General features: G+C 41.6%; 2 protein-coding genes across 2 annotated transcripts; both read right to left on the minus strand.

The window, feature by feature from the left end:
• Positions 1-12000: 12000 nt before the first annotated feature.
• Positions 12001-15321, minus strand: LOC107713513 (extracellular calcium-sensing receptor-like). Its single transcript, XM_016519410.1, has 6 exons — positions 15107-15321; positions 14564-14855; positions 13630-14433; positions 13294-13521; positions 13001-13124; positions 12001-12914 (listed from the first exon to the last, which is right to left on the minus strand). The coding sequence occupies exons 1-6, from the start codon at positions 15319-15321 to the stop codon at positions 12001-12003; spliced, it is 2577 nt and encodes an 858-aa protein (XP_016374896.1).
• A 1331-nt stretch (positions 15322-16652) lies between these two features.
• On the minus strand, positions 16653-20299 carry LOC107714341 (extracellular calcium-sensing receptor-like). Its single transcript, XM_016520517.1, has 6 exons — positions 20085-20299; positions 19403-19694; positions 18385-19200; positions 18073-18300; positions 17684-17807; positions 16653-17566 (listed from the first exon to the last, which is right to left on the minus strand). The coding sequence occupies exons 1-6, from the start codon at positions 20297-20299 to the stop codon at positions 16653-16655; spliced, it is 2589 nt and encodes an 862-aa protein (XP_016376003.1).
• Positions 20300-21164: the final 865 nt, after the last annotated feature.

Raw genomic sequence — 21164 nt, forward strand, 5'->3', positions numbered from 1 at the left:
ATAATTAGGCAGCAGGTGCAATGCATACTCAGCTTTTCACTTCGGAGCCGAGCAGTTATATCGTTCTGCTCCTGACTTCTCTGCTACAGAGTGAAGACTCAATGAGTTCAGCGTGCTCTTGGGAAGCTCTGGTGTTGGCGGTACGGCGCTTCAGCGGCGGTGGTTCTTCCCATGTCGAGTGAATTGCACACATCAGGCTGCACTATCCCCTGTTTGTGTTGCAGGCTGCCATCTCCCCTGTGCGCTTCAGAACATTTAAAAGAGCAATCTCTAAAAGAGCATTCACGGGTGGACATCTTTTTAAAGACACGTCTTTTTAAAGATGCCTTTTCACCCGTGCGTTTCTGGATGCGGTCATTACCTGGCGCCGGGTGATGGTCACGATCGCTGCCTCACGTGTCTGGGCATTAAGCAGGCCGAGGCAGCGTTTGTGGAGGAGTCATGCTCTCATTGTGGGAAAATGACTATCGCGGCGTTGCGGACCAGGCTCAGTTTCCGGCAAAGGGGCGGGGTTCCCGTGCCTCTGCCTAGATCTAGTGTTCCCCCTGGCAAGAGCCGGGGGGGTGCTACTTCTGGCAGTAGCCGGACTGGTCTTTACGGTAACGGAGAGGAATTCCCCTCCGAGGGCTCCTCCTTCCACCTGTACTTCGCAGCCAGTGGAACTGCCCAGGGAACAGGCTTGACCCTCCCGTAGGGTACCACTTGTATCCCTCGGCGCTCCCCCTGACGATCGGATGTCGATTGCTGCATCGAAGGGTGAGCCAGACCTTTTTGGAAATGAAGATTCGGCAGCACTGCCGCCTTCTGGGCGGCCAGCAGTACCAAATACGGATCCAGAAATGGTGGCTATGCTTGCCAGGGCCGCCGAGAGGGTTGGGCTTGAGTGGAAGCTTCAACCGCATCCCAAACCCTTGAGGCTGGACGATTGGTTTCTCTGAGTGGCTCGCGCTAGTTATCAGGGCCCCACCCCAGTACCTTTCTTCCCGGAAGTGCATGATGAGCTCACTGGGTTGTGGACGGCATCTTTCACTGCCAGAAACCGCCCCGGTGGCTCATCCTCCCTCACCACCCTCGAAGTTGGGGCAGCGCGGGGGTTATACATAAGTCCCTCCTGTGGAGCAGTCGGTTGCGATGCAATTGTGTACAAATACCGCTGCCACCTGGCGGGGCAAGCCGTCGCTCCCCTCCCGGGCCTGCAGGTACTCGTCGGCCCTGATCAGCAGTGCTTATGCAGCCTGCGGCGAAGCTGCCTCTGCGCTACACACCATGGCGTATTTGCAGGTTCATCAGGCCAAGGCACTAATGGTGTTCATGACCCAGAAGTTCTTAAAGAACTCCGCACCGCTACTGACCTCGCGCTAAGAGCGACGAAGGTCACTGCGTGGTCTCTGGGCCGTGTGATATCCACTATGGTGGTCCAGGAACGCCATCTCTGGCTGAGTCTGGCCGACATGAGGGAGACCGACAAAACTCGTTTTTTAAATTCCCCCGTGTCCCAGACTGGCCTCTTCGGCAACACAGTGGAGAACATCGCCCAGCAGTTCTCCACCGCACAGAAGCAGACCGAGGCTATCAAACACATCCTGCCCCCTGCCACCGCCCCCGCTCCCGCACAGCAAACGCAGCAGCCTCGAGTAAGCGGCGCCGTGGAGCTGGGCGTAGCAGGCCACCCCGCACGTCCAGGCCCCCATCAATCCTGGCAGTGAGCGGAAAAGCAAGAGGCCCCGGGACGGGCGACCCAAAAACAGAGGAAACTGCTCTATGGGGGATGGTGAATGTACCTCTCCCTTCCCCGGAGGAGGGCCGGGTGGAGAATCTGGTTTCCAAAAATCTCGACGAGAGGGCAGTTTTCTCTGTCTCTGGCTCCCAAGAGGGCATGGAGAGTCGCGGACGGACCAACTCATCCTCCTCTCTCGCCAGCAGGCAGCAGGGGGCGGTTCGAGAGCATCATCAAAGGCCGTACTCAAGCACCCTCTGCCAAACCGTGGAACCAGGTAAGCGTTGCACCGGACACTCAGATCCCTCTTAGGTCCGCCCACGGACTGGGTCCCTGCGTTCCACCTCGCTGCCCCACTGCGGGTACGTTGGTGGTCCTGCTGGTCCAGCTTGTACGGTGTCTGGGTGCCTGGCTACCCAAAACCGTCTCGCTGGCTCCTGCGGACCATCAGACTCAGCTATGCGATTCAGTTCGCCCGGCGTCCCCCCAAGTTCAGCGGCATCCGCTTCACATTAGTGAAGGTGGCCAATGCTCCTGTCTTGCGTGTGGAGATCGCAGTCCTACTGGCAAAGAATGCATTAGAGCTGGTCCCTCCAGCCAATATGAAGACGGGGTTTTACAGCCCCTACTTCATTGTACCCAAGAAAGGTGGTGGGTTATGACCGATCTTGGACCTGCGTGTCTTGAACCGGGCCCTTCACTGGTTACCGTTCAAGATTTTGATGCAGAAACGTATCTATGGGTGCATCCGTCCCCGAGATTGGTTTGCACCGATCGACCTGAAAGACGCGTACTTTCATGTGTCAATCCTTCCGCACCACAGACCATTGCTGCGGTTTGCATTCGTACGACGAGCATATCAGTACAAGGTCCTGCCCTCCGTGCTGTCCCTGTCGCCCCGTGTCTTTACGAAAGTTGTGGAGGCAGCCCTTGTTCCCCTGAGAGAGCAGGGCATACATATTCTCAACTACATCGACAACTGGCTCATACTACAGTCTCAGGATCAGTTGTGCGAACACAGGGACTTGGTGCTCTCACACCTCAGCTGGTTGTGCCTTCGGGTCAACTGGGAAAATTGAAAACTCTCCTCGATGCAGAGAATCTCTTTTCTCGGTGTGGAGTTGGATTCGGTCGAACAGACAGCACGCCTCATGCATGGACGTGCTCAGTCGGTGTTGAGCTACCTGAATATGTTCAAGAGCAGGACAGCAGTCCCACTGAAATAGCTTGCACAACCGGGCAGCCGACGAGCTGTCACGAGCTGCGCTCCCCGGGGAATGGAGACTGCATCCCCAGATGGTCCAGCTGATTTGGAGACATTTCGGAGCTGCTCAGGTAGACCTGTTTGCATCTCCAGAGACTTCTAACTGCCAGTTGTTTTACTCCCTGACTGAAGGAACACTCAGCACGGACGCACTGGCACACAGCTGGCCATGGGGACTTCGCACGTATGCGCTAGGATGCAAGATCAGGGAGGACGAGGAGCAGGTCCTGTTCGTTCCGCCTTATTGGCCCACTCTGACCTGGTTCCCGGAACTGATGCTCCTTGTGACAGCCCCTCCTTGGCAGATTCCTCTGAGGAAGGATCTACTGACTCAGAGACAGGGCAACCTGAGGCACCCGCAACCTCTGAAAACTTCATGTCTGGTCCCTGGACGGGACATGGAGGTTCTAGGTGACCTTCCCCAGGAGGTAGTTGACACCATCACTTCGGCGAGAGCACCGTCTACCAGAACCGCTTATGCCTTGAAGTGGAACCTGTTCATCGAGTGGTGTTCTTCTCACCGAGAAGACCCCCGGAAATGCCCGATCAGAGTCGTGCTGTCCTTTCTGCAGCAAGGGTTGGAGATCCTGGATCAACATTACTGTCCAAAAATACAGACCTAACCCAATCCATACCCCTAAACTTAACCTTACCCATAATTTATTCCTAAAATCAGAGGGAAATGATAGCTGATTAACAAGGATGTAGAAGCACCTAATCCTGATTGTAAGCCTAAAACTGACATTTCCTGAAAAGTTATCTCTCAATTCTAATTGGTTAATTGGAATGATGTTCAAGGATCAACAAGGATGTTGATCCAGGAACATGTTGTACTTGGTCAAATCACGCTCACCTGTTGGGACCTGTCTCTAGTGCTCAGAGCACTACAGCAGGGCCCATTTGAGCCTTTGCAGACAGTTGAGCTGAAGTTTATATCAATGAAGACTCTGCTCCTGCTTGAACTGGCCTCCATCAAGAGGATAGGGGACCTGCATGCATTTTCGGATGACGATTCATGTCTAGAGTTTTGGCCAGCTGACTCCTAGGTAATCTTGAGGCCCTAGCCCGGCCATGTGCCCAAGGTTCCCACTACTCCGTTCAGGGATCAGGTGGTGAGGCTGCAAGCGCTGCCCCCGGAGGAGGCAGACCCAGCCCTAGATTTGCTTTGTCCCGTCCGAGCTTTGAGATGCTACGTAGACTAGACACAAAGCTTCAGGACCTCAGACCAGCTCTTTGTCTGCCAAGGAGGCCGGCAGAAGGGGAATGCCGTCTCTAAGCAGAGGATGGCCCACTGGATAGTGGCACAGGGTATGCCCTGCCCAATCAGGTTGTGAGCTCACTCTACTAGAAGTGTTGCATCCATGGAAAGTGCTATGACAACAGTGACTGGCCTTCTTGTTGCGAGCCCTGGCCTACACCAAAAAGGGGCGCAGGCGGCTCGCACAGGACACTGGAAGGGGCAGCATCCATGGCGCTTTGGTAGGGATTCCAATTCACCGGTCACCGACGTGACGTCAAGAGTGACCGACTGAAAGGGAACGTCTCGGTTACGTATGTAACCCTCGTTCCCTGAAGGAGGGAATGGAGACGTCAAGTCCTGTCGCCACGGCTACTGTACCACCGCTAAGCGGCCGGGTCACTGGCTCAGCTCCTCAGCTAAAACCTGAGTATGCGTTGCACCTGCTGCCTAATTATACTCAGCGGCAGCTGGATGCAATCATCACATGCCAATGTGCATTGGCTCGTTTAGTTTACACTCGAAGGGGATTGGTCTTTTTAAGCGAGATCCCAATTCGTCGGTCACCTACATGACATCTCCATTCCCGTTTAGTTTACACTCGAAGTGGATTGGTCTTTTTAAGCGAGATCCCAATTCGTCGGTCACCTACATGACATCTCCATTCCCTCCTTCAGGGAATAAGGGTTACATACCTAACCGAGACGTTACCACGGGATGAAACAGAGGAGGTAATAGAGAAAAAGTAGCTTAGCTGCTGTTCCAACTAATCAAAAAATGATGTGTTCAACCTAAGCATAAGAATGAAAATGTGCATTTGATCAGATGTAACTGAAGTACAAGGTTATGAGATACATTATGTGAATGCTTGGCTAAAAAGATTAGTCTTTAATCTAGATTTAAACAGAGAGAGTGTGTCTGAACCCCGAACGTTACCAGGAAGGCTATTCCAGGGTTTGGGAGCCAAATGTGAAAAAGCTCTACCTCCTTTAGTGGACTTTGCTATCCTAGGTACTACCAAGAGTCTAGAGTTTTGCGACCTTAGGGAGTGGGATGGATTGTAGCGTGATAGAAGACTAGTTAGGTACGCAGGAGCTAAACCATTTAGGGCCTTAAAAGTAAGTAGTAATATTTTGTAACTTATACAGACCTTAATAGGTAGCCAGTGCAGATAATGTAAAATTGGGCTAATATAATCATATTTTTTGACCTGGTAAGGATTCTAGCAGCTGCATTTTGGACTACCTGTAGATTGTTTATTGAAGATGCAGGACAACCACCTAGCAGTGCAATACAATAGTCCAGTCTAGAGGTCATGAATGCATGAACTAGCTTTTCTGCATCAGAAACAGGTAGCATGTTTCGTAGCTTGGCAATGTTTCTAAGATGGAAGAATGCTGTTTTTGTAACATGGGAAATATGATTTATTGAAGTTGATGTCTAATATAACACCCAAATTTTTGACTGCAGAAGGTATTTTGTTACACAATTTGTTGCACAAATACATTGTACAGCTTTAGAGGACTTGGAATATAGCACAGAATTCATATGGACTACTTTTATGGTGTTTCTTTGTGGAGATGTGGCCACAATGATCATTGCATAAATATTCTTCAGAAAATCTCCTTTTACATTTCGCATAAAAACAAACTAACAAAACGTACGTTTGGCACAGCATGAGGCTGAATAAATAATGACCAAATTTTCATTTTCTGGATGAACTATTTTTTGTATTTATTAGTTTCTTTAACAGGGACAATGCAGTATAACATTGCTACAATTGCAAGCAGCCGATGCTCCACATATAGGCTTCTAGCCAAAGGCTAATTTGCCCAAACTATGCTTTAGAAATGGCATGAGACTAAGGTTCTACCTGAGGAAGTAAGAGTACATCCGTCTAGATGCAAATTGTAATCTACGAGATTTTGTGTACTGTTTTTTTGGTCCAATAAGTAATATCTGCTTATCTGTGTTATCCGAATTTAATAGGAGAAAATTATTGGTCATCCAGTGCTTTACATTTTAACACACTCTTTTAGCTTTTATAATTTAGAAGTTTCATCTGGTCTTGTTGAAATACATAGTTGAGTATCATCGCATAACAATGGAAACTAATCCTGTATTTTCTAATAATATCACCAAGGGGCAACATGTATATTGAAAATAGCAGAGGACCTAGGACAGATCCTTGTGGCACTCCATATTTTACTGGTGATAATTGAGATGACTTTAGTATTTTCTAATAATATTTCCAAGGGGCAACATGTATATTGAAAATAGCAGAGGACCTAGGACAGACAGATGTGGCACTCCATACTTTACTGGATTTAATTGAGATGATTCTCCATTTAAATAGACAAAGTGATAGCGATCGGAAAGGTAGGATCTAAACCATCTTAAAGCCTTCCCTTGAATACCTGTATAGTTTTGTAATCGATCTATGAGTATGTCATGATCTATAGTGTTGAACACGGCACTAAGGTTAAGTAAAACTAGCATTGAGATGCAGCCTTGGTCTGACACAAGAAGCAAGTAATTTGTAATTTTAACAAGTGCAGTTTCTGTGCTATGGTGGGGCCTGAAACCTGACTGAAATTCTTCATAGAGATAATTTTTTTGCAGGAAGGAGCTGACACAAGAAGCAAGTAATTTGTAATTTTAACAAGTGCAGTTTCTGTGCTATGGTGGGGCCTGAAACCCGAATGAAATTCTTCATAGATATCTTTTTTTTTTTTTGCAGGAAGGAGCACAATTGAGCGGACATGACTTTTTCTAAAATTTTAGACAAAAATGGAAGATTTGAAATGAATCAGTGAGTGAAAGGTGTTGTCTAGAAATGTACAATGTTAAAACATAAGCGGCAAGAAAATGACAGTGCGAAAATACATGCATTATATATGGGTAAATTTGACCCGCTGGTGCTTATAGGTATAAATGCCCCATTTATTGATCTGATTTTATCTAAATAATTTTTAACAACATTGGATTGTAAATTACATTATTTTAGTAAAAGTCAATGACTGGGAGACTTAACAGATTTTAAAAAAAAAATTAATGTACATATTTCTCCTTGGGTACAAGTCCAAGCACAGGCAAAACAGCGGTGTAATGCGATCGATTGCTAAAGTCCATTTAGAACAAGCCAGCGATTTCGCCCTTTTTGAATGCTAAAAAGCCCGCTTCCTATATCGGGAATTCTAGATCAGCTGATCTTATTACATCACGGGGAATCCCAGGCAGATCACTGAGATATTATGGTGGGATAAAACGGTAACTCAACCACAAGAGCGGGGCATACGAATTCAGGGTAATACTAATATAAAAACAGCTGACATGTATAAATAAACATGTTAATAAGCAGCCTTATAAATGTACCCATATTGTGTGGCTGCGCTACATAGAGCCCCCCCCCCAGCCACCGGCATAGGAGGAAAGTGTCCGTAATAACGCTTCAAGTTCACCACGTTATAAACATCAGTTCGAGGTGGGTTTCCCCAACACACTGTGTAATTTATTGGCCCTGTTTTATTTTTTATCTCAGCTGGACCTCCCACTTGGGCGCTAGCTTGGCAGAGAATTTATTGGAGGAGCTGGAAAGAGGATGAGTTTTGATCCAAACTAGGTCACCCATTTGAAACTGTGCATTTTTCGTCTGTAATTATAATACCTAGCTTGTTTGGCCTGACTCACTCTCATTCTGTTCTTCACCTTGTCCACCATGATGTTTTGCTGTTCCAGTAGGGAATAAACAGCTTGCTCTGGTGAAGGTGGTCGGTGGATTAAACGCTCCAGCAGTCCCAGAATCTGCCTGCCCATCATGAGCTCTGCGGGAGTTTTCCCGGAGCGCTCCTGTTGGGCAGTGTTAAGGGCAAAACAGAACTCTGATATCCACTGGTCCCAGGTTTGATGTTATTGCCCCATGTAGGCTGCAATCATAATTTTTACAGTCCTATTAATCCTTTCTGTCAGGTTAGACTGTGGATGATAGCTGGTGGTTAATTTTTGTACACAACCCCATGTCTTACAGAGATCTGCCAAAATACTAGATGTAAACTGAGGACACCTATCGGACACCAGATATTTAGGGATGCCCCAGCAGGTGAAGATCTCTTTACTATTTTCTGGGTTTTGGCATCTCTCAGTGGGAGCATTTATGCCCACTTTGTATAGTAGTCCACAATGACAAGGAGATAAGTGTTCTGTTTTTTACTTGCAGGAAATGGTCCCATTAGATCCATGCCTAGGGTGTGTCCAGGCTCTGTAACATGCAAGCTCTAAAGGAAACCAGATGGCTTAGCATTACTGGCTTTGTATTCACACCCTTTCACATACTGCCAGACGTCTCTTCTCACAGTTGGCCATCAGGCCACTTCTAGAATCTTTAGCAGAGTCTTCAGTTGTCCCAAGTGAGCCCAAGAGGATTGTCATGATAGTACATCATAAACTCATGAGTCAGAGATTGGGGAACCACTAACTGATATTTTTCTCCTCCGCTTTTTAAAGGCACTCTACGATAGAGCACTCCCTGATGTTCTTCAAAGGAAATGGGGTATTCCTTGGCTGAGTGCGGTTTGAGGTCTTCTTTCAAATGAGTGTGGGTAATGTCTGACCGTTTTGAATTTGCTATTTCTTCTAGTGTGTGCCACATGGTGAGGCAAGGGGCAGCTTCAGGGTAGGAGAAGACACCAGATCGGGATAAAGCATCAGGTTCTGTATTTAGACAGCCTTTCCTGTAATGGACTTGGAAATTGAACTGTTGGAGCCGGAGAGTCCACCGGGTCAGTCGTGGGGAGGTTTTTGGGCAATTGAAGGCCTGTGCCAGAGCTGCGTGCTCAGTGAAGACGACGAATTACCTGCCCTCCAGGTAAAATAAAATAAAATAAAATAAAATATTAATTAATTAATTAATTAATTATAAAAAAATATGTGATTTATGTGATATTTTTGAACACACCTATGTATTTATAAATCACATATTTCACCTGTGAATCTTGTTTTGTGAACTCATTTGTGAGTCATGTTTTGAGGATATTTATTTATTTAATTTATTTAGTCATTTATTAGACACTTTTATCCAAAGCGACTTACAAATGAGGACAACAGAAGCAATCAATTGTAGTATTCACACGAGGAGGCCTTCACATGACGGCTCCCGCGACCGCTGTCACGGTAAACTAAGCTTTTTTATACCCGTCTAACAAAATACTAAATTAATTCAGCTGGACACACTTTCCTTATTTTCTCCGCAACAAATGGCCAAGCAAGTGCAGACACTGACAAGATACGCGATACAGAACGACCAAACGACCAAGACCAAACGCGATATCATTTATATTCCTGAGAAAGTTCTGTCTTTATATAAATTCCCAAAAGTCTTTAATCTGATGTTTACATATCAGTCGGGCACCTTTGGTCCATCATGCAGACCTGCCACAACTGTGATACATTTTTTTTTATGTGCTTTATAAATAAACCTGAACTTGAACTTTATTCCTATGTGGTTAATAAAGTAAGCATTCCGGTAACACTTTACGGTAAGGGTACATGAATTACCATGAATTCATGCATAAATTAATGTGTGAATTATGCATTACTTCATGCATTAATATCTCTAATTAAGACATTAAGTAAGGTGAGTACATCATCATGATTTATAATTAATTAAGCATGATCATGATGTTTTCTTTGTTCACAAAAATACAAGGTCTTTACTATCCATTGTGGATAAAGCTATGCTTATGGCACTTAATTTATGCATGAATTCATGGTAATTCATGTACCCTTACCGTAAAGTGTTACCAGCATTCCCCATTCACAGCTTGTTTCATTTCTATGTTGGAAGCTTGTACTCAGATGATCAGTTCAAGGTCACCAGTTTTGCGGTGTAGTTCAACCTCACTCAAGAAAGGCATGTGATTTATTTTAAAAAATAATGATAAGGGTATATACTTTGAATGAAGAGATCTCTGTTCATTATTAATGAGCTATTAATGAGCTTTTTGAATAGTGTACTTATCTGTATTTTTGGCCATAGTTTTAATTTAAATGTTTTATTACTTTTTCTTTCTTTCTTTTTTTTTTTTTTATAGAAATAAGTCATTAGTATAATACGTTTTGGTTACACTGTATTTTAAGGTGTCCTTTTCACAGTGTAATTATACATTTAAGTACTGATGAATATTAATTAACTACGTGTACTTCATATATTGGTAGGGTCAGGATTACGGTTTGATTTTGGGTTACTTGCATGTAATTATGCATAATTTGTTGTTATTATAATAGTAAGTACATGTAACGTGTAACAAGGACACCGTGTTACCCACATTTATTATAGTGGCACATTGACAACTAAGCAATGGTTGCTTTAAACCTGTTTTGGTGGAATATTTTCTGTATTTTAATTGAGACAATTCACATTTCTTGAAAACCATTTTTCATTTGAAAACAGTTTTTCTTATAAATGTTGAATATTGAAATATTGAAAAATAAAGCATTAGTAGGTTTTAATATGGTGATCATTTTTATTGTAATATATATTTTATTGTTACATTAATATGGCATTATATAAGAAAACATACAAGAAATATAATGAACGTATAAAGCATATAATGATGCATATCTGAGTATTAAAGCTGCTACAAGTTGGACAGTGAACTAGTGTTAAATAGGCAGAAATACCATTTTAAGAAACTTCCCTAGTCAGCATGTGCAATTATTTCTTTTGAGCTGTTCTTCCCATGATGGCTTTTTTAGTGTTTCTCTCTGGGTGTAATAGGATGATGTAGCACTTTGGGGCAAATATGGCCACCAGTAATCCAAAACTGGAAGCTAAAATGGCAAATATCTCCACAGCCACTGCATATTTCCCTGGTGAGCTCACATATGCTGGAACAAATGCAATCCACACAGCACAGAAGATAAGCATACTAAAGGTAATGAATTTCGCTTCACGGTGTAGTTCAACCTCACTCAAGAAAGGCATGTGATTTATTTTAAAAAATAATGATAAGGGTATATACTTTGAATGAAGAGATCTCTGTTCATTATTAATGAGCTATTAATGAGCTTTTTGAATAGTGTACTTATCTGTATTTTTGGCCATAGTTTTAATTTAAATGTTTTATTACTTTTTCTTTCTTTCTTTTTTTTTTTTTTATAGAAATAAGTCATTAGTATAATACGTTTTGGTTACACTGTATTTTAAGGTGTCCTTTTCACAGTGTAATTATACATTTAAGTACTGATGAATATTAATTAACTACGTGTACTTCATATATTGGTAGGGTCAGGATTACGGTTTGATTTTGGGTTACTTGCATGTAATTATGCATAATTTGTTGTTATTATAATAGTAAGTACATGTAACGTGTAACAAGGACACCGTGTTACCCACATTTATTATAGTGGCACATTGACAACTAAGCAATGGTTGCTTTAAACCTGTTTTGGTGGAATATTTTCTGTATTTTAATTGAGACAATTCACATTTCTTGAAAACCATTTTTCATTTGAAAACAGTTTTTCTTATAAATGTTGAATATTGAAATATTGAAAAATAAAGCATTAGTAGGTTTTAATATGGTGATCATTTTTATTGTAATATATATTTTATTGTTACATTAATATGGCATTATATAAGAAAACATACAAGAAATATAATGAACGTATAAAGCATATAATGATGCATATCTGAGTATTAAAGCTGCTACAAGTTGGACAGTGAACTAGTGTTAAATAGGCAGAAATACCATTTTAAGAAACTTCCCTAGTCAGCATGTGCAATTATTTCTTTTGAGCTGTTCTTCCCATGATGGCTTTTTTAGTGTTTCTCTCTGGGTGTAATAGGATGATGTAGCACTTTGGGGCAAATATGGCCACCAGTAATCCAAAACTGGAAGCTAAAATGGCAAATATCTCCACAGCCACTGCATATTTCCCTGGTGAGCTCACATATGCTGGAACAAATGCAATCCACACAGCACAGAAGATAAGCATACTAAAGGTAATGAATTTCGCTTCATTAAAATTATCTGGAAGATTTCTAGCGAGAAAAGCTAACAGGAAGCTTACTGCTGCCAGGAGGCCAATGTACCCAAGCAGAATGGCAAACCCAGCCACTGAACCAATGGCACATTCAAATACTATTTTAGACCTGATATACTGAATGTTTTTATGGGGTGTTGGAGAGGCAGTTGATAGCCAGACTGCGCATATCACAACCTGGACAGCAGTGAGAACTAGGACGGTGCCTCTTTGTTGAGCTGCTCCAAACCATTTCATCTTACTTTTACCCTCTGGTCGAGATGACTTGAACACGGCTATTACCACCATAGTCTTGACCAGGATGCTGGAGACACAAAGTACAAAACTAATACCAAACATGGCATGTCTTAATTGACACGTCCACAACTGTGGCTGTCCAATGAACAGCAGTACACACAGGAAACACAGTTTGAGTGATACCAGCAGCAGGAAGCTGAGCTCTGAATTGTTGGAACGTACTACAGGAGTGTTACGGTGATGAGCAAAGATGACCATCACAAGGGCGCAGAAGCAGGTGCCAAGCAGGGAAGCAGTGGTCAGCGAGATGCCCAGAGGATCTTCATAGGACAGAAACTCTACTTCTTTAGGGACACAGTGATTTTTTTCTTGACTGGACCAGAATTCATTTGGACACACTGTGCATTCAGTAGAATCTGTAAAAGATGAATAAAGAAAACAATATTTGTGTAACATTTGCAGATTCATGCACAAAACATATAATTTTAATACTGCTTCTCACCTGATGCATTAGAAATCTCTCCATCTGCACACGGCAAGCAATCAAAACAGCAGACAGGAAGGCCCTTCCTCGTGGCTTGTCTGGTTCCTGGAGGGCAACTCTCACTGCACACAGACCGTGGGGGCTGAAGGATACATCATCTGCTATTAATCATGTTTTTGTATATCACATAATGACAAATGTTTCATTAATTTCAGCTTTTTCATTAACTTATTCTTATTTGTCTTGTCATAACTTTGTATAGTATTAAGACTATATGTCTGCAAAAGGGATAGTTTTACTTTTTAATTTACTTTTTTTGTCTCAAAGTTCCAGTATAATGCATCCTCATCCAGTGTGAGCACTTTCCCTGTTGTCGCCCCTTCATCTACCACACCAACTGTGCGGACAACGATCGATCCATCAGAGCTCGGCTGCCAGTTCATAACATCATAGATTGCCAGAGCATCTCCATTCTCATCAAATGATACATGATCCCCAACGCCTGTGGTGAAGTTAACTTTCTGTAGGTAGTGAACAATCTGCACAGGTTATAAAAACAAATATTAGTCATATATTTATGTATTTTTTTTTCATTAAGTAGACTTTGTAGTGCAGTAAACTATGGGCCCTATTGCTGTGGGTTTTACCTGCCATGGCTGTAGGTTGGATATGTCAGCACATCTGTTCCCAATGAATGGTCCTCTCCCCTCCTCACACTGCATCAGGTCATGAAGTGCATGTGCCAGGGCATAAACTGTTTTATACACATTATAAGAGGCCCTCAGCTCTGATACATCATTATATTCATTAACTGTGCTGTTCAGATCCTCTTCCGCTGTACACATTTTTTTCCCATCTCTGCTTCCATTCTCAAAACTGCACCCAAACATGTTCTCCCAAAAGATTCTCACCATATTATTTCTTGGATCGCTGTCAGGATGAAGACGTAGAAGAAAGTCATTAAGTCCCTTGATCTCTCCTCGACGGATGGCAATGCCCAATGTGCCCCCAACGAGGGGTACAAAACGGGGAAGGTGGAGCACAGGTGAGGTGGTCCAAGCCTCACTTGCAATCCACTGCCTGCCTGTCACGTTTTGCAGTAACAATTCGTCCATCAGGGGTAACAGATCAGTTGAGAATGCCACCACTACTCTGGCTGTAGAGGCTTTAATCACTGCCACTATGCGCTGAATGTCCCTGTGATTATCATAGGGAATTATTTCAGAAAAAGCCACACAACCGCCAAATTTCTGCATTTCCTGATGGAAAGACTGAGCAGCATATATTCCATAGTCATCATCACTATAGAGAACCCCAACCCATGTCCATCCAAAATATTTTAAGATCTGAACAATAGCCCGCACCTGGAAGGCATCACTGGGGATTGTTCTGAAGAAAGAGGGGTACTTTTTCCTGTCACTCAAACAGGAGCAGGTGGCGTAGTAGCTAATCTAATTAGGAGAGACAGTAAGAAAGCAGAAAGGTGAAGGTGGGTAAAAGAGAAAGAAAGAAATTGTCATTATTATAAAAGAAGCATAAAATCATCGTTATGATTATTTTTATATTGATATCTTATCTTACCATTGGAATGCGAAACAGACCAAGTACACTAGAAACTGCAATGGAGTGAGTGGACCCAGGATCCCCAACAATAGCAATCACTGGTGGTGGGCCAGTGCAATTCAGGTTTGAAAATGTATTTTTTGTGCCACTAATAAGAGTTGTAGCAGCCCTGAATGCCACTACAAGCTTCAAACAGTTGTCATAAAGATGATAACCAAGAGTGATGTTAGGCAGCAGGTTTGGATTTTTATTGATCTCATCTACAGCGAAAACCATTGTTTGTGCCTGCTGGAAACTTGACATATAGAATCTAGGAGGGAAAAAAAAGTTCAGTGACAATGTATATGTATATATACATATTAATTATTAATACATATTAATAATTAAATAAAGCCCATTGCATGTAATCAAGTACAACATATTCTAAATAATTCCCCTTTTCCTGTTATTGTCATCTGGCAATTGTTTTCTTTTCTTTTTTTCTTAATTTCTTTAATCTAATTTCAGTCGTCCATACTCTTCAGTCAGCATAACTTCCCATCCTCTACTTTCCACACTCACTCCTCACACTGGGGCTGTTCCGGCTCCATTCTGAAACTAAGTTCTGGAAAGACTTTGAGGTGCTGAACCTCAAACAAGCCTCCAATGATAAAATCTCCACCCTGGTACATTCCGTTCAGCTTGAAGTGTCCCTGGATTTGACAGGAGTCTGAAATTAAAGTAGCAGAGACAAAAGTACAGGAAAGATAGAGACAGATGTTTAGAGTAATCCTCATTTCTCTTCCTTAATCTCTTTTATGACCCACTCACTCTATTGTTTCCCTAATTTATTATAAGGACTGTGCACGTTTTTTTTTTCTTTCTACAGAACAGGTGATGTCACATGGACCTCCCTGGGAATGAATACATCATTGTGGGTTCATTTATCATGTTTACAAATATTAGTGATGAATGATAGCAAAAAAAATAAAAACTAAGAACATGAAAATATCAAAGAAAAAAAAACGTACTGGTAATTTTCTACAGGAGAGTTTATGGACATTTCCTTTAATCCTAAACACAAACAATATAATGCGTAATTCAAAATATGTGTAAAACTATTATAAAATTGTATTAAAACTATTATATATTGTATTAAAAATCAATATGGGAAATTCCTTCATATTAACACAGTATATCGGGGCCTTGTTTTTACAGACCTTTTTAAAGTGGAAAAATCTGAAATGTGTACATTCATTGTTTGTAGCATTATAATCTGTTTAAATATGTGTTTTGTTCACAAGCTCAGATCAGCTCAGATAAGCTGGGTTAATTGATGCTGGTCTTGAAGATCTGATCCAGCCAGTGGTACTGTAGTCTGTAGACTGTCTTCTGATGGACAGTATGTTACACAGGATATCATCTATGTGGCAGTCATGCGCTGGACTAAGTTTTTGTAATGTACCATTTTGTTGTGTTTATCACAGGAGATTTAAGCACTCCCAATTCCTACAAGCTTCTTTCCTCAATGCTAATTAACACAGAGCTGATACACATAGTGTATATGTGTAGTCACATACCAATCAGTGCCTTTCACTAAAAGTGCCCAGTAAAATAAATTTTATAATTCTACTAGCCACTGTTATCGAAGGCATACTGTATATAATTTTTTTTACTGGGCACTGTTAGCAAAGGCACTGATTTGTATGTGAATACAAATATATGTGTTCCCACTATGTGCTTTTTTTACCATTCTTAATCAAATGTCATTTTATTTTAATATATGTATTTTTAATGACATAATAATGCATAAACAATTTACCAGCTGTACACGGAGTGTCTACCTTGTAAGCAGTAGTTAAATAACTACATGCATATGATATTTGTGAGTAACATCATTTTATTTCAGATTGACAGAGATAATCTAAGCAAAATCAACTAAAATTCAAAAAACTGCCAACAGAACCTAATGAACCTGTGAGAGATATACATTTGATAGTTTATCTGAAGGTAAATAAGCAACACACACAAATACAGTGTATATACGCACAATTTGAAGTAATTGGATGTTCCATTTTATTTACAGAATCTTACACTAGTTAATTACTCATCTGTTCAGCATGTAAAACTATTTATTTTGTGTTGATCTTCCCATGATGGCTTTTTTAGTGTTTCTTTCTGGGTGTAATATAATTAAGTAGCACTTTGGGGCAAATATGGCCACCAGTAATCCAAAACTGGAAGCCAGTATGGCAAAAATTTCCACAGCCACTGCATATTTCCCTGGTGAACTCACATATGCTGGAACAAATGTAATCCACACAGCACAGAAAATCAGCATGCTGAAAGTGATGAACTTTGCTTCATTAAAATTATCTGGAAGTTTCCTGGCCATGAAGGCTAACAGGAAACTTACCGCCGCCAACAGTCCAATGTATCCCAACAGCACAGAAAAACCAGCCACTGAGCCTATAGCACATTCATATACTATTTTAGAGCGGATATAATGATTGTTTTTATGGGGTGTCGGGGACGCAGTAGATAACCAGAATGTGCATATTGCTACTTGTGTAGAAGTTAGGGCTAAAACAGTTCCTCTTTGCTGTGCTGAACCAAACCACTTTATGGCAGATTTACCCTCTGGTCGAGATGACTTGAATACGGCTATTACCACCATAGTCTTGACCAGGATGCTGGAGATGCACAGGACAAAGCTTATGCCAAACACAGCATGCCTTAACTGACATGTCCACAATTGTGGCCGGCCAATGAACAGCAGCACACACAGGAAACACAGTTTGAGTGACAACAGCAGCAGGAAGCTAAGCTCTGAATTGTTAGCACGTACTACAGGAGTGTTACGGTGATGAGCAAAGATGACCATCACAAGAGCACAGAAACTAGTGCCTAAGAGGGAGGCAGTGGTCAGAGAAATCCCCAGCGGATCTTCATAGGACAGAAATTCAACTTCTTTAGGAACACAGTGGTCATTTTCTGGACTCGGCCAAAACTCATCTGGACACATGACGCATTCGGGTGAATCTGTAAGAGACGGAAAGAAAGAGAGATATAGGACAAGAGCACAGTATAATTATATTGAAAATGATCCAATATTTATGTTCAAATACATATTTAATTTGCAAACATGAATCTTCTCACTTGTCGTATTAGAAATCTCTCCATCTCCACATGGCAGGCAGTCAAAACAGCAGACAGGAAAGCCTTTCCTCCTGGCTCGTCTGGTGCCTGGGGGGCAGCTCTCACTGCACACAGACTGTGGGGGCTGAAGGAGGATAATCAATTTCTAGATTTCTAGATATATTTATTTACATACACCTAAAATGTTTATGTATGATTATTACTATTTTTAATCATATTCTTTCATATCTGTCAGTGAACAGAGTTAAAAAACAGTTAAAAGGGTACAAAGACTTATTAATTTACTGCTACTGGTTACTCATCGGCCAATGAAATGTTATTGTTTTTTGTTAAACGTTCAGACTAAACATCCTAACCAAGAGGTAAGTAACATGCTATATGTTATTTGCCTTTTTTGGCTCAAAATTCCAGTATAATGCATTTTCATCCAGTGTGAGCACTTTCCCTGTTGTTGCCCCTTCATCTACCACACCAACTGTGCGGACAACGATCGACCCATCAGACCTTGGGTGCCAGTTCATCACATCATAGATGGCCAGAGCATCTCCATTCTCATCAAATGACACACGATCCCCAAAACCTGTGGTGAAGTTCACTTTCTGTAGGTAGTGAACCAGCTGTAGAGTTTGTAGACAGAACATGTGTTATATGAAATATGTGGCAGAACTTTGTATATTGTGTGCACTATATATGAGTTTTACCTGCCAAGGTTTCAGGTTGGTTATGTCGGCACAGCTGTTCCCACTGAATGGTCCTCTCCCCTCCTCACACTGCATCAGGTCATGAATTGCATGTGCCAGGGCATAAACTGCCTTATAGACATTATATGAGGCCCTCAGCTCTGATACATCAGTGTATGCTGTTTCTGTGCTGCTCAGATCCTCATGCCCTGAACATTTGGTTCCACCTTGTTCTTGTTGTTCATCTACAGCCTCAAACTTGCACCCAAACATTTTCTCCCAGAAGATTTTTATTGTACTGTTTTTTGGATTATTGTCAGGGTGGAGATGTATCAGAAAGTCATGAAGTCCCTGAATCTGTCCACGACGGATGGCAATGCCCAGTGTCCCCCCCAGTAGGGGCAAATATTGTGGAGTTTGTAGGACAGGTGTTGTTGTCCAAGCCTCACTTGCAATCCACTGCCTGCCTGTCACATTTTGCGACAACAATTCATCCATCAGGGATGACAAATCAGTTGAGAATGCTACAACTACCTTGGCTGTAGAGGTCTGTATAACCCCTACTATTCGATGAATGTCCCTGTGGTTATTATCATAAGGCAAAATCTCAGAGAATGCCACACATCCCCCAAACAGCTGCATTTCCTGCTGGAAGGACTGAGCAGCATAGATGCCGTAGTCATCATCACTGTAGAGGAGACCAACCCAAGTCCATCCAAAATGTCTCAAGATCTGAACCATAGCCCGCACCTGGAAGGCATCACTGGGGATTGTTCTGAAGAAAGAGGGGTACTTTTTCCTGTCACTCAAACAGGAGCAAGTGGCATAGTAACTAACCTAATACAAATCACAAGAACAAAACAAACAAACAAAAAAGTTTTCTCAGGCAATTTCACACTGTGAATGAAATTCATAAGAAATGAGAAGCAAGGGAATAAAATGGTTTTAAAGCACACACACACATTTTTAATTATTTACAAACTGATATTTGGAAACAAATACTGTATATTTTATGGCAAAAACATATATCATGTCTTACCATAGGAACTCGAAACAGACCCAGGACACTGGAAATTGCTATTGATTGACTTGAACCTGGGTCCCCCACAATCCCAATCACAGGAGGAGGGCCAGTGCAGTTGAGGTCTGAGAAGGACTCCTCTGTCCCGCTAACCAGGGATATGGCAGCCCGGAACGCCACTCCAAGTCTTAAGCAGTTGTCATAGATTTGGTAACCAAGCATGATGTTAGACAGCAGGTCATTATTATTGTTAATCTCATTTATGGCAAAAACCATAGTCAGTGCCTGCTGGAAACTTGCCATATAGAATCTGGAAATAGCAACACACATTTTATGACTAAGTAGTAATGTATCTAGCTTACTGTATATTTAAAATCAGAGATCAATTATAATATAATGTAGATTACAACCACATTTCTATTTTGTCCTTGTGCTTTTCTACTCACTATTTGAGTTTTGTATGCAGTATATAATTTCAGTACAAAGTTGTAATGATGTAGTTTCTATTCTCATATATTAGTTGAGTTGAAAAACAAAATCTAGAAGTCACAGGAAACAAATAATTTAGAAAAAATATTGTGAACAATTCACAATCAGCAGCTATGTCATTGTTCTTTTTCATCCTTTTCTTTAAATCTCATTTTACTTTTCTTTCATACTCTTTGTTAAGCACAGCAGTTCTCATTCAATCCAAACTCACTCCTCACACTGGGGCAGTTCTGGCTCAGTTCTGAAGGTAAGTTCTGGGAAGACTTTGAGGTGCTGAACCTCAAACAGGCCTCCAATGATGAAGTCTCCAACCTGGTACATCCCGTTCAACTTGAAGCGTCCTTGGAGCTGACAAGAGTCTGAGATAAAAGTAGCAGTGATATAGTTAAATGACAGATACAGGCAGATATTTAGAGGGATCCACATCTCTGTCCTTCTTCCTTTTTCTTTATGACAAACTCAGCTAAATTCACTGCATAACCCCGTGTGGTATTCTTTTATAGTAGGGGAGGTGTCACTTGAGAAATAAGGATATCCTTCTGGGTAACTGTTTTGTGTCATTTTCAAATCATGAGTAAATAAAGACAAGGTATTTTTCATTCATTCTATATATATAAACACTTTTTTATCAGTTATTAATTAACTAATTTTTATCAGTTAATTAACTGGTAATTGATCAGTTACTTCAAACGTAGACAATTGATGTCAGCCTGTTTATATCATATTAAATACATATTTCACTCATTAAAAATTAGACAATTTAGTATGTTTTTTTAAGCCTTTTGAATTATGGGGACATAGGCAGTGTCCTCATAAACCACCTTCACACTGTAATACCTCTGTCATACCCATGTCATTATACAAATTTGTGTCCCCATAAACCACCGAAACCAGTGCACACACACACTCAAATCAAAAACATGGATTTCAAATCATGAGTAAAGTGTGACAAGGTATTTTTCATTCATTCATTCATTCTGTCCATTAACCTAAATACCATTTGATATATACAGTATATATATATATATATATATGTGTGTGTGTGTATACGCTCTATTTGAGAGAGAGAGAGAGAGAGAGAGAGATATATGTGTGTGTATGTATTTTATTTTATTATATTTTTAATTTTTAAAGACACTGCCTTCTTGGAAGAAACACCCTTGCTTAAAGGGGTCATATGATGCGATTTCAAGTTTTCCTTTCTCTTTGAAATGTTACAAGCTCTTGGTGCATAAAGAAGATCTGTAAAGTTGCAAAGACTAAAGTCTCAAATCCAAAGAGATATTCTTTA

The sequence above is a fragment of the Sinocyclocheilus rhinocerous genome, unplaced genomic scaffold (assembly GCF_001515625.1).
Source record: "Sinocyclocheilus rhinocerous isolate Xijiao unplaced genomic scaffold, SAMN03320098_v1.1 scaffold791, whole genome shotgun sequence".
NCBI classification, from domain to species: domain Eukaryota; kingdom Metazoa; phylum Chordata; class Actinopteri; order Cypriniformes; family Cyprinidae; genus Sinocyclocheilus; species Sinocyclocheilus rhinocerous.

Coding starts and splice junctions, on each gene's coding strand:
- LOC107714341 (XM_016520517.1), bottom strand. CDS start 20,299: ATGTGGATCCCTCTAAATATCTGCCTGTATCTGTCATTTAACTATATC. Junction 19,695..20,084: donor GAACTGCCCCAGTGTGAGGA/GTGAGTTTGGAT, acceptor TGCTATTTCCAG/ATTCTATATGGCAAGTTTCC. Junction 19,201..19,402: donor GTCTGTTTCGAGTTCCTATG/GTAAGACATGAT, acceptor GATTTGTATTAG/GTTAGTTACTATGCCACTTG.
- LOC107713513 (XM_016519410.1), bottom strand. CDS start 15,321: ATGAGGATTACTCTAAACATCTGTCTCTATCTTTCCTGTACTTTTGTC. Junction 14,434..14,563: donor GTCTGTTTCGCATTCCAATG/GTAAGATAAGAT, acceptor TCTCCTAATTAG/ATTAGCTACTACGCCACCTG. Junction 13,522..13,629: donor CCAACCTACAGCCATGGCAG/GTAAAACCCACA, acceptor TAACCTGTGCAG/ATTGTTCACTACCTACAGAA.